At 42.8% G+C, this 24,987-nt stretch overlaps 1 protein-coding gene across 1 annotated transcript; it reads right to left on the reverse strand.

The window, feature by feature from the left end:
- Nucleotides 1-848: 848 nt before the first annotated feature.
- LOC135057266 (keratin, type I cuticular Ha6-like) lies at nucleotides 849-16,149 on the reverse strand. The gene is made up of 7 exons (XM_063963158.1): nucleotides 15,979-16,149; nucleotides 15,774-15,856; nucleotides 15,544-15,700; nucleotides 9,542-9,703; nucleotides 4,156-4,281; nucleotides 3,738-3,958; nucleotides 849-960 (listed from the first exon to the last, which is right to left on the reverse strand). Exons 1-7 carry the CDS (start codon nucleotides 16,147-16,149, stop codon nucleotides 849-851), a joined length of 1,032 nt encoding a protein of 343 aa, XP_063819228.1.
- Nucleotides 16,150-24,987: the final 8,838 nt, after the last annotated feature.

A 24,987-nucleotide genomic window follows, 5' to 3' on the forward strand; every position in this document is an offset into this window, starting at 1 on the left:
GCATAGTGTGTGCTTTGATGAGTAATAATGATTACACCAGGAAAGAATATGCCAATAGTTATATGAAGATTGAATCTCCTGGAAATATTAAACTGGAAGATAAATGTGAACTTTGAGATTGGATCTATAATACCAAACAATCCATGCATAAGACCCACAGCACCTAATCATTTACATAATCTCTAACTTATTGTATTTTGAAAAGACAGGGGAAGATGTATCAAACCTTGGAGAGAGATACATTGGAGAAAGATAAAGGACCAGCTAATGAACACAGCAGTGCTGCCAAGAAATCTGCCAGGCCCTGGTAAATTATTTGGGATGTGACCTAATTGCGGGATGCGTAGCCACGCCCCTTAAGGAAAAATAAATTAAAAAAGGTCTTTGTAGAGCCGACCGGGGGGAGGGGGGGGGGGGGCAATTAGAGGGGGGAGCGAGATCAGTGTGATAGTTCCAATCCTACCAGCACAGGAACAGGCAGAGGCTCAGCAGCACAGCGCAGTCCAGAGTGTGCTGTATTGTCGATATGAGAGCTTATGCTGCTGCTGCCCGGTAAGGAGGGCAGGGTGCGGCTCGGGTAATTAGTTCCCACCCCACTGCTCTCCCCCTTGGTGGTACTGATTACAGGCTGTGTTTGAAAAATGACATGATCTGATTGGCTGGTACTTTATCTCTGTATACTTTGTCTCTATCTACTTTGTCTCTCTCTCTTTGATACATCACCCCGACAATCTGTAAAAATATCCTGAATATGGAGCTCAGTATATCGTAATCATGTCCCATGTCAATGAGATTCCAGGAAAGCATAGGGGATAACTGGAGACATACATAAAGAGTGAGTATGGAGATTAGAGAGTTTGTATGTCTTCCACAGCATCTCTCCGGAAGAGACAGTTATTCATTAGCATTTGTGATGTACATGGCTTTTGACATGATGAGTCTGCACTGCATGATGAGATCCTGGAAATGAAAGATAATGTGTAAGGTATAAAGATCAATGGTGGTTAAATAAGGTATACATGGTATCATTGTTGTATATGCAGGGTATGTGATGTATATTATAACTATATCCAACTGTACGGAAAATCTATATTATAATACTGTACTTAATATATTTTTTTTTAGTAAGTACATCTAAATAATATACTATATAGAGATGGTTGTGGAATGCTTTATAGTTTATACAATAAAATAAACTCTGTTTCCATAGTTTATTTCCACAAGAAATCTTAGTACATCTACGCTTGGAACACTGGTGATAAATTTAATAGCCAGTTTGAGATTGTGTGTACATACTATTGTCATGGTATTAAGATCTGTTATTACATTATTATAAAATGTTCATCCAGTAAAAGCCATTGAATGCTATTGTTTACTAAATACAGTCTATGATTCTGTTGGACTTTTTCTAATGATTTTGTATTGACAATTGAGATGTTAATGTAGACAATGCATTCACTAAACAGCTGCAATTGCAAGCATATGCTAAGTGACATATTTATTCATATAGTGCCCGTACACTTTCTAGTTGTTTACATATGGATTTTGCTTCAATAAATACACCCTTAAGAGTCACTAACAAAGCACCATTGAGTAAATGCCATACTGTGATGTTATACACCTGTCTTAGCTTAAGTGCTCCAAGTTATTCAGGCTCACAGACATGGCTTAGGTCAGTGATTCCCAAACTTTTTTGAATCATAGCAGTCTAGAGCAGTGATTCCCAAACACAGTCTTCAAGGCAACAACAGTCCAGGTTTTAGGGATATCCCTGCTTGTGCACAGATGGAATAATCAAACTGACGGAGGTACTTATTATGTCACCTTTGCCTAAGCATGGATATCATTAAAACCGGTTTGTTGGGGTGCCTTGAGTACAGCGTTAGGGAACCACTGCTCTAGAGTATCAGTAATTTTTCAGTGGTGGTTGTGTTTATCCACATATTTGAAGATTGACAGTTACCAGAACTGGTTTTGCCTGTCACATAAATCTAAAATATTAGGTATGGGACCACCAACCAGTGGCACCCCTGCAGGTGCCCTGCAGCACCCCAGGGTGCCATCGTACCCAGTCTGAGAACCACTGGCTTAGGTGATCAAGATTGTGGCAACTTTGTAGGTACAAAATGTTGCTACTTCTAATGTTAGGAGCTGGATAGATTGGGACATTACTTACTGATTGTTTAGGTGCACTTAGGAACCTCATACTGCCCCATCATGCACAAAAAGAGTATATGTTAGGTGTAGAGACACATTTATGGGGTATTTTCTGGTAGCATGTGTTCACAAAACCTTTTTGCCTCAGTAATGGTGGATATTAAGGGTTGGCCTATATTGTACTTTGAGTGGAATTCTTTTTATATCAACCTGGTGCATTTTAAATTGGCCCACAAATTATGAATGTAGCATAAAAGATGAAGATAGTCCTAATGTCTGCTTATTCTCATGACTTATTTCAAACATGTATGAACCTTGAGCTTACACTCTTTTAGGAGAAACATGTAACAGTATTAATTTACCAAGGAGGTGGCATTAAGATGTTGCTAGTTTGGACTGTGCATTGCTTTTTTCTAATGAAAATAGATACAAGTAGTGTACTTAGAAAAAAGTATCAGTACTCAAGAAAAGTTACCAGTAGTACTAGTACCGCTGGTAGCTTTTGTATTTCAAACATTTATTTTATTCATTTTTTAAATGATTTCACTATCTTCTTTCTGTTTGCAGAACTAGTTTTAAGAATTGAAAATTATATGAGAAAACATGGGCTGTAAGAATAAAAAAAAGCACCAGGTCTATGAAAGAACAGAGTGTATTCTCTCCTCAGAGCCCATGGTAGAGCACATGGTAATAAATGCAGCGAAAGCCAACACAGTGAACACATAGAAGCATTTCTGGAGATTAAATACATGGTACATACACCATGTGGATGGTATCGGGATCCCGGCGGTTGGGATGCCGGCAATCAGAATAACGAAAGTGGCATCCTGACATGCAGGATCCCAACACCGGGAAGGTAAGTAGGCTAGCCCTCCCCTCCAACCCCCTTAACCATCCCTTCCCCCAGCCTGATCCTAAACTCCCCGCCCCTTCCCCCAGCAGCCTAACCCTAGGGCCCTAAGTCTTCCACCTCCACAGTCTAACTCTAACTGTCCGCTCGCAGCCTAAACCTAAACCACCCCCACGACCTGCCCCTAATAAGCCCCGGCATATTTGATTTCAAGATGCTGGCAGTCGGTATTCCGGCACCGTTATGTTAATCCATGTCGGGATCTCACCATCGGCAATCCGAGCAGTGCAGGCGGTATTCAGGCTGCCGGCATCCTGAACGCCGGTATCCTGTCCGGATTCCCACCATGCATGTGGTTGGAAAATGAGCCTAACAAACTTCTTATATACCACTCTATATATTAAAATAGTTGCACTTACCATCTTTGCCTACTGAAAAATGCTGACCAGATGCACTGAAAAAAAATAATATACAAAGTGTAAATTGATATGCTTCAACATGTAAGATATACATTTAAGGAAAAAGGTAAACTGTAAAATAAATTCAAGGGAGATTATTAAAATGCTTCTTCTCAGTGGAAATATTATTCATTCTCATTTCATAAACTACTAAAATAACACAGATTGACTAATTATACATTTAGTGTAAGTGTGGTTTATAGTAACTTGAATAATTATTATAATCATTGCACTATTGATATAAATTCCAGGTATATTATAAAAATGCATACTGTATATCATGACCATCCAGAAGGCGTTTGTAAGTGGCGATCTCCATCTCCAAGTGGGACTTCTGGTCCATGAGAATCTTGTACTCATGGTTCTGACGTTCTAGATCTGATCGGATCTGTGTCAGCTGAGACTCCACATCATTGATTAAACATTGTAACTGGGCAAGCTGGGAACTAAATGTAGCTTCCGTCTCTGCTAAAGTGCCCTCCAGAGCAGATTTCTAGTCAAATTAAACAGGTATCATTAAAACAAATATATATCAATGTATAAAAAAAAGATTCTTGTATTTCTTAATTCTAGTATGTGTTTTACAGAAATATTATACTGTCATTATTTTACAATACTTTAAATATAATAGTATTTTTGGCATATTGTGCTTTTCTCATGAATATAGATAACATCGATAAACTTCCTTACCATGCTAATCTGGCTCTGTAGTTCAATCTCCAATGTTTGGATGTTCCGTCTTAGGTCAATGACTTCAGTTTGCACAGACTGCAGTTGCTCAGAGCCAGATGCGACTTCACGATTCAAGTCTTCACTCTATGTGGATGGAAAAAATTATTTATGACAGAGGTTCCCAAACTGTGTGCCGTGGCTCCCTGGGGTGCCTCGGGACACTTACAGAGGTGCCCTGGGTTGGTGGTCCAGGACCAATTCAAATTATTCATGGTCATTATAATAGGTAAAACCAGTGCTGGTGGCTGCCAGTCATAAAATATGTGGCCAAACAGAAGCAAATCTTGTCCCTCACCACACAACTGACCCTAAGGATGACATATAAATGCGATCTACTTAATGTAATATTTCTTTCTAAATTTCTCAATAAGAAATTTTTGGTAATGGGGTGCCGTGAAAAAAATTCTGATATTCTAGGGCGCCGTGATTCAAAAAAGTTTGGAAACCACTGATTTATGAGCTTTAATGTAAGTTATAAATAAAACACAAATAATGATATCAATGTTTGTCATTCGGTGGTTTGGTTCAGTTGCACTGCTTGCCTGTAATAATTCTATGATGTGTTTTAGGTATGGTTGTATAATGGAGTGGCAGCACAATGTTTAACCCTTCACTGCTGACGCTGGGTCTGTGAGACCCAGCCATTTTGATGGTTGCTCTATCTGGTCAAATTTCGGAGAAAGAGCAATATACTTTTCAGTACCTTCATAACATGACGTTTACTATCCGTTGACAGATAAGCATAACGATGTACAGATTGTAGGCTTGTGAGCAGGGCCTTTCTACTTCTATGACTGTTAGTTATTACCCAGTTTTGTCTTATCATTGTGTCCAGTTGTAAAGCGCAATGGAATTTGCTGCGCTATATAAGAAACTGTTCATAAATAATAATATGCTAGTCGCGATTGCTGCAACAGCCCTTCCTTTGTCTGCCAGGTCTGAGAGACCCAGCATCAGTACTTAAGTAACTCTTTTGAGTGCCTGTAGTCACTGCTGTATGGAAAAATTGCCACTGCCAGGAAAATGAGCAAGATGCAGCAAATGCATCAACAAGGATAGAAAACAATATTACGGTGCAAAATTTAATAATTTTCTTTGTATGGAGCATACAAAATTTATGTGTCAGGAATGCTTAAAAAATACTGGACAGGAAATGTAATACATAATAATAACGTTTTCTGGGTAAATTAATAAAATAATAGTTGGAGACTAACAAGGGGTTTCTATTTCCATTACTGATGTCATTCCTGATTAGCATCCATAGAATTCCTAAATCAACGCATAAATTCAAATGGATGTCACAGACCCACCGTCAGCGTTCGTATCACAAAATTTGGCGTCACTACTTGAGGGTTAAGCAAATTTGAGGCATGCTCTGCTGTTTGCAGGGCACATAAACTTTTAATATATTAGCACTCACAGAGAAGTGTGTCTGAAATTAGGTGTTTCTTGCTAAGGAAATTTTGATATAGGATATTTACGTTTAAAGTCATGGAAATATAACAATATAAAATCTTAGTTACATTTTAATTACCAGGCCCTCTCTGGGGACCAGGCTTGCCAGGATGCATAACCACGCTTACAATATGTATTGACCTCTCGACACCTAGCTTATACAAATATCAATAGATGGATTGTAGTCATGCTCTCCTTGTAACATCCCCCCAAACAGTGATGGATTTTACCATAAAATCTGCAACCTCAGTTACCCAGTTGCAGTCCGTGACCACACTGGCTTCACTGTGAATGGCAGTCACTTCCTATTGGAAAATTTACTTGTCAGTCAATCACATGACAGGCAGTCCCAGGGGATGGTGTTTTCTCCCTCTGGGACTGCCAGGCCAGGCTGCGATTAACAGAGTGGGTGCTTCCAATAGGCCAATGCAGTCCATAGAAGCCAGTGTTTTGTGCATGCACAGTGCCATCACTGCTTGTGCTCATGCGCCGGTCCGGGCACCAGACAAATTTATTGCACAGGTGCTGGTACCCAGCTGGTCAGGAGTCCAGGCACATTTAGCGTTAGCCCCCCTCCTACTAACAGGCAGGAGCTACTGCTGCCCCAAACATTTCCAGGGCCCAACATAACTTTTGGTGGCCCTATCTAGTAGCTTTGAAACTATTAGAGATGTGTGGCGGGCACTTTTTCGTGTTTTGGATCTGGATCCCCGCTCGTGTTTTGGATCTGGATTTGTTTTGCCAAAACCACCCTTTAGGGTTTTGGTTTTGGTTTTGGATCTGGATGATGTTTGAAAAAAACACAAAAACAGCTAAAATCATAGAATTTGGGGGTATTTTTGATCCTATGGTATTATTAACCTCAAAAACATAAATTTTCACTCATTTTCAGTCTATTCTGAACACCTCACAATATTGTTTTTAGGGCAAAAGGTTGCACCGAAGTCGCTGGATGACTAAGCTAAGTGACACAAGTGGGCGGCACAAATACCTGGCCCATCTAGGAGTGGCACTGCAGTGGCAGACAGGATGGCAGTTTTAAAAACTAGGCCCCAAAGAGCACATAATGCAAAGAAAATAAAAGAGGTGCACTGAGGTCGCTGGATGACTAAGCTAAGCGACACAAGTGTGCGGCACAAACACCTGGCCCATCTAGGAGTGGCACTGCAGTGGCAGACAGGATGGCAGTTTTAAAAACTAGGCCCCAAAGAGCACATAATGCAAAGAAAATAAAAGAGGTGCTAGATGGAATTGTCCTTGGGCCCTCCCACCCACCCTTATGTTGTATAAACAGGACATGCACACTTTAACACTTTAACAAACCAATCATTTCAGAAACAGGGTCTGCAACATGACTGTGATGGAAATGATTGCTTTGTGTGGGCCCCCACAAAAAAAAAAAGCAATTAATCCCCCAACCAAAAAAATAAGCAATTAATCTCTCCTTGCACAAACTGGCTCTACAGAGGCAAGATGTCATCCTCATCCTTATCCTCCGATTCCTCACCCCTTTCAGCGTGTACATCCTCCTCCTCATCATAGATTATTAATTTGTCCCCACTGGAATCCACCATCACAGGTGTACTTTCTGGTGGCAATTGCTGATAAAGGTCTTCCTGGAGGAATTTATAATTCATTTTGACAAACATCATCTTCTCCACATTATGTAGAAGTTACCTCCTACACCGATTGCCGACAAGGTTACCGGCTGCACTAAATACTCTTTCGGAGTACACACTGGAGGGGGGGGGGGGGGCAACTTAGGTGAAATAAATCCAGTCTGTGCAAGGGCATCCAAATTGCCTCTTTTTCCTGCCAGTATACATACGGACTGTCTGACATGCCTTCTTGGATACTGTCACCTATATAATCCTCCACCATCCTCTCAGTGGTGACAGCACCACATGCAGTGACAGTAGACATGTCAGTAATCGTTGGCAGGTCCTTCAGTCCGGAACAGATGTCAACACTTGCTCCTGACTGCCCTGCATCACCGCCAGCGGGTGGGCTAGGAAATCTTATCCTTTTCCTTGCAGCCCCAGTCGCGGGAGAAAATGAAGGATGGGTCGTGTTCCGCTTGAGTTGACAATTTTCTCACTAGCAGGTCTTTGCTCCTCTGCAGACTTGTGTCTGCTGGAAATAGAGATACAATGTAGGCTTTAAACCTAGGATCAAGCACAGTGGCCAAAATGTAGTACTCTGATTTCAACAGATTGACCACCCTTGAATCCTGCCAAAGCGAATGAAGGGCTCCATCCACAAGTCCCAAATACTTAGCAGAATGGCTCCTTCTTAGCTCCTCCTTCAATTTCTGCAAAAGCCTGATGAGGGGAATGACCTGACTCAAGCTGGCAGTGTCTGAACTGACTTAACGTGTGGCAAGTTCGAAGGGTTGGAGAACCTTGCACAGCACTGAAATAATTCTCCACTGCGCTTGAGTCGGGTGCATCCCCCCCTCCTTTGCCTATATCGTAGGTGGATGTATAGGCTTGAATGGCCTTTTGCTGCTCCTCCATCCTCTGAAGCATATAGAGTGTTGAATTCCACCTCATTACCACCTCTTGCTTCAGGTGATGGTAGTGCAGGTTCAGTCTTCAGCACGCAGTGGCTAAATGTCGAAAGTGGCCCACAATTTTTTGTGTCAACGACAGCATCTCCTGCACACCCCTGTCATTTTTCAAAATATTCTGCACCACCAAATTGCCCAGATTTAATGCACGCACAATATTGGTGGTGTTGTCCAATATCACAAATTCCCAGGAGAGTCTAAGTGGGGTAAGCCATTGTGCGATGATGTCCCTCAGTTTCTGTTAGAGATTGTCAGCGGTGTGCTTCTTACAGAAACTGGCGATATGCAGCGTAGCCTGCTAGGAACAAGTTGACATTTGTGAGATGCTGCTACTGGTGCCGCTACTGTTGTTGCTGCGGGAGACAATACATCTACCCAGTGTACTGTCATGTAGTCCCTAGTTTGCCCTGCTCCACTTGTCCACATGTCCGTGGTTAAGTGGACATCGGGTACAACGGCATTTTTCAGGACACTGAGGACACTTTTCTTAATGTCCCTGTACAGTCCGGGAATCGCGTTCCTAGTTAAGTGGAATCTAAATGGAATTTGGTACCAGGGACACAGTACGTCCATCAACTGTCTAAATCCCAATGCACTAATGGCGGATACCGGACGCACATCTAACACCAGCATAGCTGTTATGGCCTCAATAAAGCGCTTTGCAACAGGGTGAGTGCTGTCATATTTCATCTTCCTCACAAAGGACTGTTGGAGAGTCAATTGCTTAGTTGAAGTAGTACAAGTGGTCTTCCGACAGTGCCCCTGCACCCTGTACAACACAGTGACAGCCAGGACAGCAACACCCATGTACAGCTGCAGCACATGAAACACCAGTGACAGCCAGTGACAGCCAGGACAGCACTCCTAACACAGCACAGGTACACCACAGTGACTGCAGCAGCACCCCTACAGAGCACACACTAACCCCACCCGACGCCACCACTCTCCAAGTTTGGAGTGAAAATGGTGGCAACATGCGGCTGTTTATATAGAATCCAAATCTCTCGAGAATCCGACAGCGGGATGATGATGTTTTGCTTCGTTCTGGTTTACGAGTCTGGTGGGAAGTCCCGAGCCAGGCTCAGGATGTGATTTGGGGGGAGGGAGGGGGGGGGGGTGTTCGGTTCTCCAGAAACTATACAGTATGTTCATTCTCCATACATTTATAAAAAAAAAAATCACAGAAAAAAGGATGACAATCATGGAACAGAATTCAGTAAGCAGTTGTTGCTACATACTGTCATCCAGAAACAGGTATATCTGTAGATAGATTAGCATACAAAAACTTATTCAGTTTCATTCACAGAATAAATAACGTACCCTTTGCCGGAACATTGTCTCCACCTCTCTTAGGTTTCTCTCCATCATGGTCTCATATTGCTCCCGGATCTCAGCCAATGTACTGTTGAAATCTACAGATGGAGCTGAATTTACTTCTACGTTGATTCTGGCGCCTAGCTGAGCTCGCAGAGAGTTCGCTTCCTGGGAATATAAAAAGTATAAAATAAATGCTCTGATTATGCTTCTGTCAGTGAAGTTACAAGTAGCATATACTTTACACTGCCAAAAAAAGATTAAAGGAGATTGGCACAAATTAAAAATCAGACGCCAGCAGCTGTTTTGTCGTTGTTCAAAAATTAAGTCATCTGTGTGAGCAGAGTTTTTGCTCGGTTTTGCTCGGATTTACTTGGTTCTCAAAACGGCATCTTATTGGCTCATGGATGTCTCTTGTTTTGGATAGCCAATAAGATGCCGTTTAGAGAACCGAGTTAATCCGAGTAAAACCCGAACCCGATCATCTTTAGTTTAAAATTTTATTAAAGTACTGTAATCAGCTGCGTAAACTCATTAACGATGTATTTTTATGATACCTGTAATCAATTACATATACCTAACTTAACATCGAAGAATAAAGACACAGACAACAGTGTGGGTGTTTTACATTATTGTCAAAGTTAATATTGACAAGTAATATTTAAATGTACATTTTATTTTAAATAGTGGTGACACTAAAGAACAGACAGGAAAACCAAACACACAAACGGAACCAAACATCAGTGTTGAACTCTGGATTACACAACCACCGTTGAGGTGGTGTAACCAATTCTGTCCAGAACAGTTGGTTTACGACAATTGCAATGCAAGAAGAGTGCACCCACTAAGCCTAAAACTTAACAAACAAGCTACCATTCTTTACCACCACATACACACAAGCCATACACAAAACAGAGTAAGAAAACCAGAACAAAGAGGCAGATATTCTGACTCACACCACTAATTAATGCTAGACACTCCTCCCCACTTTACACAATAAAACACAAACAAAGTAGCAGCGCTATGAGTTTGGATATGAGATTAAATATAAATCATTCATACATCATGGTGGAGATAAACACACGTGGAGCTGCATGAACTGAAGGTGAAAAAATGAGTTAATTTATTAAAATTTCACATGCAATGTGTCAATAAAAAATGATATAAGATTAAAAATTGAAAAGTGCAAAAAGCAGGATCACTGTGGGGCTGCCTTAATTCGGCTATCCGTTTTCTTAATTGTTGTGGACAATATGACGGTATTTTGGAGTTAGGTGACAACTGGACTTTTTTTGACACAGTTCTGATAGTATCAGTGCCACATGATTAACCGCTGGAGGAGGGGGTTCTCTGGATAGCGTCCCTTATGGCGGGTAGAACCAATAAAACAAGTTTGTATCCTCACCAGTATGCGGAGTCCTCAGTGCTGAGTGGCAGGGCTGTATTGCCAGTTGGCAAGTTATTCACCTTTTTCTCTCTGTGCGTGATTCGTCCAAGTCCACTAAAGATCCGGATAGCGTGCGTGCAGCTCTCAATTGAAGATGGTGATCCTGAAGCATAAACACCTGACGCGTTTCGCTGCAGTGCCTGCAGCTTTTTCAAAGGTGACATCACCTTTGAAAAAGCTGCAGGCACTGCAGCGAAACGCGTCAGGTGTTTATGCTTCAGGATCACCATCTTCAATTGAGAGCTGCACGCACGCTATCCGGATCTTTAGTGGACTTGGACGAATCACGCACAGAGAGAAAAAGGTGAATAACTTGCCAACTGGCAATACAGCCCTGCCACTCAGCACTGAGGACTCCGCATACTGGTGAGGATACAAACTTGTTTTATTGGTTCTACCCGCCATAAGGGACGCTATCCAGAGAACCCCCTCCTCCAGCGGTTAATCATGTGGCACTGATACTATCAGAACTGTGTCAAAAAAAGTCCAGTTGTCACCTAACTCCAAAATACCGTCATATTGTCCACAACAATTAAGAAAACGGATAGCCGAATTAAGGCAGCCCCACAGTGATCCTGCTTTTTGCACTTTTCAATTTTTAATCTTATATCATTTTTTATTGACACATTGCATGTGAAATTTTAATAAATTAACTCATTTTTTCACCTTCAGTTCATGCAGCTCCACGTGTGTTTATCTCCACCATGATGTATGAATGATTTATATTTAATCTCATATCCAAACTCATAGCGCTGCTACTTTGTTTGTGTTTTATTGTGTATAGTGTTTTCAGGACTGACTAGACCTGTTGTTTAGCAGCTGCTACAATTAGAACACCAGCCTACCTTGCGCCCGATTTTTTAACCTTGGTTAAAAAACGTTTTTACTCCTCCCCACTTAACTACTGTTGGCTGTTAAACTAAGCTGAGTGCCCTACATAGAAAATAGCAGCACATTATTAAAGTGGCAACGTGTCTTTCAGGCCTATACTGTCAGCCTTCGGTTAGACTTCTATCCTTCTGGGACTTGAAGTGTGGAACTTATTTGTACCATTATAGCCAAGAACCACATTACAAGTGTAACAATGCAATAGAGGAACAACAGCGTCATAGAATATCCTGGTTGATTTTCCTTCATGTTGGCACGTGGCCCTTCATGTAAGGATTTTTGTTATACACACGTCTAAGAAATACTTTGTGCTCCTTGGTTTGACATTAATTCATCTTCCCAAAACAGGAAAAACAGATTTCTTTCTACACATATTGAATTTGCTATTTTTATTGCTTGATTTTCCATACTGAATTGAAAGAATAAATACAGTAGCCCAACAAGGCATCATTCTGAAAACTAGAAAACCAACCACATTATATGAGATGACCCCTGTTTTTATTTGACAAAGGATAGTAAGATCTGGGCATTAGAACCTACCAATCTATAGAAAGCGTGGCATTTTCTATAGTCTCAGTTGAAATTGTCTAGTTATCACATATGATTACCAGACAATAAGGAGGCATGTCATATGGAAGAAAAGACTCCCATATTGCAAATGAGGTTCCACCAAAATGTGTGAATGCTAGTACTGCATGCTGGAGATTGAGCATTTCAGGTGCTTTACCCTTCTTTCGGGCAAAGGTATAATTAAGGTCTTTGGCACCCAGGGCAAGATGAAGAACAGCATGTCCCTTCCCAAAAAAAATAAAAAAAATAAACAGTATTCCTGCACATGCTTCCTGAAAAAAGGGGCATGAGCGACTAGGGAGGGGCATCACTTAATTTTTTTGGTTAGTAACTGTGAAAGAGAAACCAGGTACAGAGTGAGAGAGACCAAAGGCAGAGAGGGAGCGAGAAAGAGATAAACTAGGGTATGAGAGAGAGATAGAGAGACACCTGGGAGAGAGAGAAAGACACCTGGGAGGGAGGAAGGGAGGGAGGGAGATAGAGGGATGGAGGGATGGGTTGAGACACGAGGGAGGGAGGGATCGGGAGAAACACCTGGGAAATTGAGAGAGAGAACTCAGCCCCCCTACTTTAGGTTGCCGTCACCTGCTTGTGGTTCTTCGTGATCCACACTCAGACACAGTCGAGCTGATAAACACTTTGGTGACCTGGCCTTCCTGATTCCTCAAGATCAGGGATAGGTTATCCTTCTGCTCCTGAGTTATGCCACCATGGTTCACTGCCTCATCCTCTACTTTCTCCTTTTCGTCATCCTCCTAAGATGCCCATCAAGCCCCACTCTGGCACCAGCCCTGCCCACTATATTGAGACTGACACTGTAGCCTTTATGCAATGCAGACTGCCCCCTCCTCGCATCTGCCCACCCAATTACATTTCTCCAGCTTCTTCCTGCCTCATGCTGCCCATATTGGCTAGGTGGCAGCTACCTCCTGCATCCTTTGAAAGTCCTTGCTGCTATTGGCTTGGCGGCCTCTTTCCATACCCACAGACACACACCCTCAGTGACTTGGATCAGTGTGAGGTGGAAGCTGTAACTGGCAAGTGCAGTAACTTTAAAGTGCACTGCCATGGCCATAGGAACCTCCCTCTGCTGGTCCATGGTGCCCATGGCAAACCCCACTCATACTCCCCTGGTTATGCCACTGATCTCTGGAAAATGTAATGTTTTCCACAGTGTGTGGTGTCATTGGACCTGATTTAAAGAAGGATGATAATCTTTGCATGCAGTGGATCTGGGAAGGTATACAAATGTCACAGGTGACATATTTTGTTCAGAGACACCCACCATCGGCTTCTCATGTCTGCCGCTTGCATACAAAGAAGCAGCATCTGTTAAACCACCTGAACTCTGAGCAGATGTATGGTAAGATGCCCAGGCCTGAACCACTGCATAAGAAGACTTGTGAACCCTGCAACACCCCCCGAAACTATTGCAACATGTGAGTCACCACAACCCATTGCCTCCCACAAACAGTCATTATCTGTCAATCACTCTTCGTCCTAATCCACACTATGAGTGATATCAAAAGACCACCGCGGCACATAAGCAGTGTGACTCTGGTGCATGCGCAGTAGCAAAAACATCAGACAACTGGGCCAACATAGGCACAAGCATTCACCTCTGAATCAGTGTCATTGTTTGGTGATCACAAGTGAGCACCAGAAAATATTTTCTACGAGGCCACATCATATTAAGAAGACGACTCCTCTCTTTCAAGTGAGCTTGCCATTGAGTTAATGGAAGCCAGAATGAAGGAGATTTTTTCCCAGTTGCTGGACAAAAATGAATGCGTTTGAAAGAAAGGATTACCTTCTCCAGGTTTGAGGAGATAGGAAACTTTCTTTCCCCCCCTCCCCTCAATCACCTGCACTTCAGATTTTTTTTGTAATGCAGGATAAGCCCCGTCCCATCTGTAACATAAATGTGGATTGACTGCCCCCCAGCTCCCACTAATATCAACATATTACTTACTTAAAGCCCTAGGGTGCTGAAGCAGAGTCATCCTTAGCAGTGAAGGAATTAAATAATTAAAAATAAAAATATCATTGTGACCTCTTTTAAATTCTGTGACCATGGGGCAGATGTACTAAGCCTTGGAGAGTGATAAATTGGAGATAGATAAACTCCTAACTGTCAGTTTTCAGTTAGTGATAAAGCTGCAGTGCCTGCAGCGAAACACGTAAGGTGGCTTTTTGGGTCACTGTTTACCTGACTGATCGCTGCCTTTGTGTGCCCGGACCGAGACTGGACTTTGATTTGGGCAGAAAAATTAAGGTGATTAACAGCATCTGGAGTACCAACAATCCTCTCCGCAAAAGGAGGACACCGCGACCTAGTGAGGACCCCGAACCCTGAATGGTTTCTGATTACATCTAAGGGACACTTACACCTCCAGCGGTACTATTGTGGTAAAGTTATACCATTAGGACTGTGCCGTCAGCCCTTTACTACTCCTTTCACCCATCTGCAATCCAGCTTATCCAAAATAGGAACGGATCACACTTTATAGGCAGCTGTTATTATTGTAACCCTTTCTATTAATTTTAATGTTGTTTTTAATGTTGTTTTTATTTATGTGATAATTTAATTAAATGTATACACTTTTTTCATTCAATCCTTCTCATTCATAATATCAAAGATTCCTGTTAGCGCTGCTAATTTTGTGTTGTTTTTGGATCTATATTTATTGGGTGTGACTAACCCCAATTTTATAGCAGCAGCATTAGAAAAACAACACCCGTACGTGCCTGATCTCTAACCCTTGGTATTCTTTTCCACAGTTTTCATACACAGCCTGTAACACGGCAGTTAAGAGCTGATTGGTTGGTACTTTATCACTCTCCAAAACTTAGTACATCTCTCCCCATATGAGGACACAAATCAACATATCCTTACAAATACTGTAATTTTATTAAGGTGTTGCTGTGCAAAATAAAACACTTCTCACTTCAAGAAATTACAAACAAAAGATGACATATATTTCAGTATGTACTGAAGTTACTATAATTATTTTCTTCTAACCTACTACGTAATACAGTTACATCTTCGATGTTTGAATAAAGTTGCTTTATATAATTTAACAGATAATAGTTACAGTTTTACCTCCTCTTGGTTCCTCTTCATTTGCTGCAGTTCATCCTGCAGGTTTTGAACCTGAATCTCCAGGTCACATCTTTCACGGTTCAGTTCTTCCAGGAGAATACGCAAGCCATTCACATCGGCCTCAACGCTGTTACTTAGTTGGCGCTCCATATCATACCTTAAAGAAACAAAAAACCACATATGTCTTCCATAGTCTACTGCTAGTGAATACATGATGATTAAAAACCTACTTGTTTCTGAAGTCATCTGCTGCTAGGCGCTCGTTGTCAATTTGTAGTATAAGTCGCGCATTTTCCACAGTGGTTGCTGAAATCTGTGGATGATAAAGAACTCTTAAACAACTTACAATAAACTTAGTTTATACTGAATCACTGCGTAAAAGTAAGTAAGTCTCTCGTGTAAAATATTGCATATACTGTACTCCAATTCTATTACCTGGCTTTGAAGCTCCTGAATGGTTCTAAAGTAGCAGCTAAAATCAGGTAGAGCACTGGGTTGATTCTTCTCATACCACTCACGGATGTTTCTCTCCAGTTGGGCATTTTCTTGCTCTAGTGAGCGAACCTTGTCTAAGTAGGATGCCAAGCGATCATTCAGAAGCTGCATGGTTTCTTTCTCATTGCCACTAAACAGACCATGACCGCTAAAACTGTGACCATGACTATGATGAACACCATGAGTGCGTGAATGACCAAAAGAAGCATGTTTGGAGGTGGAGATTCCTTTGCCTCCTGAACCTCCATGTACACTTTGGGCTCTGTAGTGGCTTCCATGATGGACTTTATGGGATCCTCCATAAGTAGATTTATGGGAACCACCTCCATGAAGGACATTCTGGGACCCTCCATGATGAGAAATATGGCGACCTCCATGATGGACATTCTGGGACTCACCATGATGGACATTCTGGGTCACTACATTATGGGATCCTCCATGTTGAGAAATATGGGGTCCTCCATGATGGATTTTATGGGATGCTGCATGGTGAATACTATAGACTTGACTTGAGATCCCAGGCAAATGGCCACCAACTTTACAGCTTCCATGGTTTGATCTAGCAGAAGAATAAACGCTGTGGCTCATGATGACTAAATATCAGGAGTTAAAAAAGATGTTCTTGATGAAATTGTTCTTTACTTTGTGTTCTCAACATATTTGGTTCCTTATATAAGGAACTATGGGAGGGTTGACATGTCTCTGGTTTCATGTTCACCTAGTCTTTATTTGCTTTGCATTGGGATTTAACATTAAAGGTTTTATGAGCTGCTTGGAAAGCATCAGATGTTTAGTAAAAGTGTTTAGAATAATTAAATTATTGTTGCCCAGCATATAAGAGAACAGTATTCCCTCCACCCTGATAATATAACACATCATCAATGCAAACCTCAAATAAAGCATTCAAGAGCATGATTTCATAAAATATTTTACAATTCATGTAATGCATATGCAAGACATACTGTGTGATTATCATAAAATGTTAAAGTGGTAAAATAACTGAGACAAATGAAATAGAAATTGAAAGACAAGAATAACAGAGTCCAGAAGATACAGTATATTGGAAAAGAATTCCCAAAGCCTTAATAGGAACTTCCAGATATAATGGTTAAATATAGCATACTGATACAAATCAGTTTGATAGAGTGGTGTAAACAGAATGGATAACTAGTAGTTAGGTTTTTTCCTTTTTAGTCATGGTTAGGCTTTAGTGTATATTTTGTGTTTTTAATGTTTGTATACATCAATTTTCATAAATCAGCATTTTTATGCTCTATTTAAAGGGTTAAATCAGGGGTTTTAATTGTACAGTATATTGTCTGACATTAGCATATTCGAAGTACTACAGTATACTGTATGCTCTGGGAATAAATAATAAGATTTTACTCACCGGTAAATCTATTTCTCGTAGTCCGTAGTGGATGCTGGGGACTCCGTAAGGACCATGGGGAATAGACGGGCTCCGCAGGAGACTGGGCACTCTAAGAAAGATTTAGTACTAAATAGATTTACCGGTGAGTAAAATCTTATTTTCTCTAACGTCCTAGTGGATGCTGGGGACTCCGTAAGGACCATGGGGATTATACCAAAGCTCCCAAACGGGCGGGAGAGTGCGGATGACTCTGCAGCACCGAATGGGCAAACAAAAGGTCCTCCTCAGCCAGGGTATCAAACTTGTAGAATTTTGCAAATGTGTTTGAGCCCGACCAAGTAGCAGCTCGGCAAAGCTGTAATGCCGAGACCCCTCGGGCAGCCGCCCAAGAAGAGCCCACCTTCCTTGTGGAATGGGCTTTCACTGATTTTGGATGCGGCAATCCAGTCGCAGAATGAGCCTGCTGAATCGTGTTACAGATCCAGCGAGCAATAGTTTGCTTTGAAGCAGGAGCACCCAGCTTGTTGGATGCATACAGGATAAACAGCGAGTCAATCTTCCTGACTCCAGCCGTTCTGGTTACCTAAATCTTCAAAGCCCGGACTACGTCAAACAGCTTGGAATCCTCCAAGTCACAAGTAGCCGCAGGCACCACAATAGGTTGGTTCAAATGAAAAGATGACACCACCTTTGGCAGAAATTGCGGACGAGTCCGCAATTTTACCCTGTCCATATGGAAAACCAGATAGGGGCTTTTACATAACAAAGCCGCCAATTCTGACACACGCCTAGCCGAAGCTAAAGCCAACAGCATGACCACTTTCCACGTGAGATACTTTAGCTCCACAGTCTTAAGTGGCTCAAACCAGTGGGATTCCAGGAAACCCAACACCACGTTAAGATCCCAAGGTGCCACTGGTGGCACAAAAGGGGGCTGAATATGCAGCACTCCCTTAACAAACGTCTGAACCTCAGGCAGTGAAGCCAGTTCTTTTTGAAAGAAAATGGATAGGGCCGAAATCTGGACCTTTATGGACCCTAATTTTAGGCCCATAGTCACTCCTGACTGTAGGAAGTGCAGGAATCTACCCAGCTGGAATTCCTCTGTAGGGGCCTTCCTGGCCTCACACCAAGCAACATATTTTTGCCATATACGGTGATAATGCTTTGCTGTCACGTCCTTCCTAGCCTTTATCAGCATAGGAATAACTTAATCCGGAATGCCTTTTTCCGCTAGGGTCCGGCGTTCAACCGCCATGCCGTCAAACGCAGCCGCGGTAAGTCTTGAAACAGACAGGGCCTTTGTTGCAACAGGTCCTGTCTGAGAGGCAGAGGCCATGGGTCCTCTGTGAGCATTTCTTGCAGTTTCGGGTATTAAGTCCTTCTTGGCCAATCCGGAACAATGAGTATTGTTCTCACTCCTCTTTTTCTTACAATTCTCAGCACCTTTGGTATGAGAGTAAGAGGAGGAAACACATAGACCGACTGGAACACCCACGGTGTTACTAGTGCATCCACAGCTATCGCCTGAGGGTCCCTTGACCTGGCGCAATACCTTTTTAGCTTTTTGTTGAGGCGGGACGCCATCATGTCCACCTGTGGCAGTTCCCATCGATTTGCAATCTGCGTGAAGACTTCCTGATGAAGTCCTCACTCTCCCGGGTGGAGGTCGTGCCTGCTGAGGAAGTCTGCTTCCCAGTTGTCCACTCCCGGAATGAACACTGCTGACAGTGCGCTTACGTGATTCTCCGCCCAGCGAAGAATTCTGGTGGCTTCTACCATCGCCACCCTGCTCCTTGTGCCGCCTTGGCGGTTTACATGAGCCACTGCGGTCTGACTGGATCAGAACCGGTTGGTCGCGAAGCAGGGTCTCCGCTTGACTTAGGGCGTTGTATATGGCCCTTAGTTCCAGGATATTGATGTGAAGGCAAGTCTCCTGCCTTGACCACAGCCCTTGGAAATTTCTTCCCTGTGTGACTGCCCCCCACCCTCGGAGGCTTGCATCCGTGGTCACCAGGACCCAGTCCTGAATGCCGAATCTGCGACCTTCGAGAAGGTGAGCACTCTGCAGTCACCACCGGAGAGACACCCTGGCTCTGGGGGATAGGGTGATTAACCGATGCATCCGAAGATGTGATCCGGACCACTTGTCCAGTAAGTCCCATTGGAAGGTCCTCCTATGGAACCTGCCAAAGGGAATGGCCTCGAATGATGCCACCCTCCTTCCCAGGACTCGAGTGCAGTGATGCACTGACACCTGTTTTGGTTTTAATAGATTCCTGATCAGTGTCACGAGCTTCTGAGCTCTCTCTATCGGGAGATAAACCCTTTTCTGGTCTGTGTCTAGGATCATGCCTAGGAGAGGCAGATGAGCTGTAAGAACCAACTGCGACTTTGGAATATATAGAATCCAGCCGTGTTGCCGTTTCACTTCCAGAGAAATTGATACGCTGTTCAGCAACTGCTCTCTTGATCTCGCTTTTATGAGTAGATCGTCCAAGTAGGTGATAATAGTGACACCTTGCTTCCGCAGGAGCACCATCATTTCCGCCATTACCTTGGTGAATATTCTCAAGGCCATGGAGAGACCAAACGGCAACGTCTGAAATTGGTAATGACCATCCCGTACCGCAATTCTGAGGTACGACTGATGAGGTATGAAGGTATGCATCCTTTATGTCCCGAGTCACCATAAAATCTCCCCCTTTCAGGCTTGCAATAACCGCTCTTAGCGATTCCATCTTGAACTTGAACCCTGTCAGGTATATGTTCAGGGATTTTAAATTCAATATGGGTCCGACCGAACCGTCTGGTTTCGGGACTACAACATGGTCGAATAATAACCCCCTCCTTGTTGAAGGAGGGGAACCTTGACCACCACCTGTTGAAGATACAATTATGAATTGCAGTTAACACTGTTTCCCTCTCGTGGGGGGAAGCCGGTAGGGCCATCGGTGAGGGGGCATCTTCTCAAAGTCCAGCTTGTATCCCTGAGACACAATATCTATTGCCCAGGGATCTAACAGGGAGTGAACCCACTTGTGGCTGAACTGATGAAGGCATGCCCCCACCGGGCCTAGCTCCGCCTTGCGGTGGATTTTTGTAGAGGCCGGGGAGGACTTCTGTTCCTGGGAACTAGCTGTGTTGTGCAGCTTCTTTCCTGTGCCCCCGCCTCTGGCAAGAAAGGACGCACCTCGGACTTTCTTGTTTCTTTATTCGAAAGGCTGCATTTGATAATGTCGTGCTTTCCTAGGCTGTGCAGGAATATAAGGCAAAATATCAGAATTACCAGCTATAGCTGTGTAGACCAGGTCCGAGAACCCTTCTCCACACAATCCTCAGCCTTCCACATGCCTCTTAAGTCGGCATCATCTGTCCATTGCATATTCTACAGGACACGTCAAGCAGAAATCGACATAGCTTTGACTCTAGGACCCAGTATACTCATGTCTCTTTGGGCATGTTTTATATATATATATATATATATATCACTTAAGATAGCATCTTTAATATATATATATATATATCTATATATCTATATATACATATATATATATATATATCTATATGCATACTAGGGTCTCAATCTCTGCTGATAAGGTACCTGTCCACGCTGCCACAGCGCTATAAACCCATGCCGACACAATCGCCGGTCTGAGTAGTATACTAGAATGTGCACGCTATCTGCAGGATCCCTGAGAATAGCTAGTGCTACCTTCTGTGCAAACAGGACACCCTAGGGGAAGATTCCCAACACATCCTGGCCCTAGTGGGGAAAGGATACTGCCTGAGAATTTTTTGTGGGAAGCTGCAGTCTCTTGTCTGGAGATTCCCGCTCTTTTTCCTCATGAGAGGAGGGAAATTTACCTCAGCTTTCTTCCCCTTAACATGTGTACCCTTGTGTCAGGGACAAATGAGTCATCAGTGATATGCAAATCATCTTCTATTACAATAATCATATATTGAATACCTTTCAGCCATCTTGGCTGTAACTTTGCATTATCGTAGTCGACACTGGAGTCAAACTCCGTGTCGATATAAGTGTTTATTATTTTGGATAGTGAGCATTGTGAGACTCTGAAGGTCTCTGTGACACAGGGACAGACATGGGTAGATTTCCTGTCTGTTCTCTAATCTTTTGTGCAATAAATTCACCTCAGCACTTACACATATCCAAACAGGTGTCGGCGTTGTCGACGGAGACACCCTCTCACACACATATTTGCTCTATCTCCTCCTTAGGGGAGCCATTTACCTCAGACATGTCGACACACACGTACCGACACACCACACACACAGGGGATGCTCTATTTGAAGACAGTTCCCCCACAAGGCCCTTTGGAGAGACAGAGAGAGAGTATGCCAGCACACACCCCAGCGCTATATGACCCAGGAATCACACAGTAACTTAGTGTTAACCCAGTAACTGCTGTATATATTGTTTTTACGCCAAATTTATGTGCCCCCCCCCTCTCTCTTTTTCACCCTCTCTATCGTGCAGGGGAGAGCCTGGGGAGCTTCCTCTCAGCGGAGCTGTGGAGAGAAAATGGCGCTGGTGAGTGCTGAGGAAGAAGGCCCCGACCCCTCAGCGGCGGGCTTCTCCCGCGATTTTGTGTAAAATTAATGGCGGGGGCTCATGCATATAACAGTGTCCAACTGTTTATATGCTGCTTTTGCCAGGAGGTACTTAATTGCTGCCCAAGGCGCCCCCCCCTGCGCCCTGCACCCTACAGTGACCGGAGTGTGTGGGTTAGTGTGGGAGCAATGGCGCACAGCTGCAGTGCTGTGCGCTACCTCAAGTGAAGACAGGAGTCTTCTGCCGCCGATTTCGATGTCTTCTTGCTTCTGCCGGCTTCTGTCTTCTGGCTCTGCGAGGGGGACGGTGGCGCGGCTCCGGGAACGGACGACCAAGGTTAAGATCCTGTGTTCGAACCCTCTGGAGCTAATGGTGTCCAGTAGCCTAAGAAGCGCAACCTAGCCGCAGTTAGTAGGTTTGCTTCTCTCCCCTCAGTCCCTCGTAGCAGAGAGTCTGTTGACAGCAGAAGCTCTCTGAAAATAAAAAACCTAACTAAAATATTTTTTTATTAGCAAGCTCAGGAGAGCCCACTAAAAGCACCCAGCTCTGTCCGGGCACAGATTCTAACTGAGGTCTGGAGGAGGGGCATAGAGGGAGGAGCCAGTGCACACCAGTAGTACTAAATCTTTCTTAGAGTGCCCAGTCTCCTGCGGAGCCCGTCTATTCCCCATGGTCCTTACGGAGTACCCAGCATCCACTAGGACGTTAGAGAAATATAAGTTGTTATTACATATTATCTATTCAATGTCTTTATTATAGTCTGCTGATTTCTAGGAGGTTTATTTACTATAGATCGATTTTCATCTATTTTTATCGATTAAAATCTATCTAAATCGATGTTGTGTTTCTGGGCTGAAGCATACATTTACTAACATTAAAAAAATTATATAAAATAATAATCTGTTAGTAAATGTGTGTTTTAGTGCTGGAAGACCAACATCAATTGAGTTAAAAAATTTATAAAAATCTATTTAAATCAGCCGTTAGGAAATATACCTATAGGAGTTAAATTAATTTTTAAATAATAATATACTTATTAAATATTACAAATTATACTACTGCGAAGAAATTAAGCTGTATACAATCATTCTCCCTAAATATTATGTAATTCTACAAGATAATATGATTTGGTAGAATATGGGAACCAAAGATAAGAAGATTTTAGTTACTTCTTGTTTTCCAAAGCTAAAATATATTCTGTGCCTTACAGTATACAGACACTAATGGGCCTAATTCAGACCTGATCACTGTGCTGTAAATTTGCCAAGGTCCGTGATCAGATAGTTGCCCCTCTGGGAGAGTGAAAACCCGCCCTGTGCAAGTGTCAAGTGCATGTGTACGCCGTGCGAAAATTCTGCCAGACAGGGGACAGCTGCCAATCCATTCGCAACTCACTCAACATTTAATGCTTTTTCCAGTCTGTGCAGTCTATGCGTAGCCCAAGACTTACTCCTACTATGTGATACAAAACAGGCTGATCGGGCCGGAGCTGACGTCACACACCCGCCCTGAAAATGATTAGGAATGCCTGCGTTTTTCCTGACACTCCCTGAAAATGGACAGTTAACACCCGCAAACGTCCTCTTCCTATCAGTCACCTTGCCTAACGATGGAAATTTTCACACCATCCTGTCGCTGTTTGGCGACGCGCTTGCGCATTGTGGTGCATACGCATGTCTAGTCATTCGATAATCGGCCGTGGTGCGAATTCACACAACAGTAATCAGATCTGAATCGGGCCCAATATCTGAGAGTTGGTACACAGACACAATGCTAATGTGGAATGAAAACTGGTAAAGAAAGGTCAGTAGCAAACATCAAGCAAGGGTCATTGTAAGTATTTGAGGGTCAGAGTCAGCAACATCTAAAGACTGCAGGGAGGAGCAGGCCAGAAGATATGAACATACATGTGAAGTTGCATGTATCATATGTCCTGCCTTTCTTCCCCAGGAATCAGCAGCCGCCGTAGCAAGACACACACTGCCTGTCAATCATTTAGACCCCACAAGGGGTCTGCAATGCCAAACAAGAAAAAAACAGAGTTACAGTGTAAAACATTGCAGAACATGGACCATGAGGTTTATAAACATTGCTGAATCAGCAGTCATAATAACCAAATACGCATCTTCGGCTGAACTCAAAAGTTAGGTGCCATTGTTAGCAGTGGGGAGGATATAATGGAAAGAAATGTGGAAAGGTTGTTGTAGACAAGTTACTCAAGGTTGAATATTAATAAATCACCTGTGACCCAAACTTGGAGAGGAAGCTAGAACACTGTGTGATAAACACCAATCACATATCAAGTACATACATAGCAAATAAATGGTTCAAGCGCTCTTTCACAAAGTTATAACAATCCTAAATAAATAGGAAAGATGTTGTCCCTTATAGTTCTGTAGGATCCACAATAATTAAAAATGTATAATGCCTATGCAGTTAGTCTCTGAAAGTAAATGATAATTATAGACTGACAATGGTCCGGTCCACACACTTAAAGTATTTCTCTAGGTCATAATCCAATCACAAAAAAATTCTGGTTCCTTCCAACAAGTGAGTTAAATCACTAGATTCCCGGCAATCCCTCCCATCATTATATGTAGACATTAGACGTAAAGGGAACAGGAACATAGTGAAAAATTGTTACCAAAGACTAGATTCTTGCACTTGCCAGATCCCATAGAGAGCTTCAGAACTAATTGGAGGTGTAGCTGCCTTGGGCTTTCTTGAACTCAAGGTAAGCTCCAGTTCTATTAGGGTGAGACTGCTAGGGCCCTCAATATGTGTTTCATCATTAACCCCCCCTGCTGTTCCCTTAGTGCTTGTTGCACACACTGATACTTAGGGGGGGTACTGGACTTAATTCCTCCAGCAGCAGGAACTTATCCTATAGACCAGAAATCACAGATTATACAGAATAAAGACTAAAGAGAGAAGATACAGCAGTGTCTTGGTAACTAAAACACAACTTGATGGGACTCTTGTACCACTTGATTCGATGTAA

This window comes from Pseudophryne corroboree, chromosome 3 (genome assembly GCF_028390025.1).
Source record: "Pseudophryne corroboree isolate aPseCor3 chromosome 3, aPseCor3.hap2, whole genome shotgun sequence".
Classification (NCBI taxonomy): Eukaryota; Metazoa; Chordata; class Amphibia; order Anura; family Myobatrachidae; genus Pseudophryne; species Pseudophryne corroboree.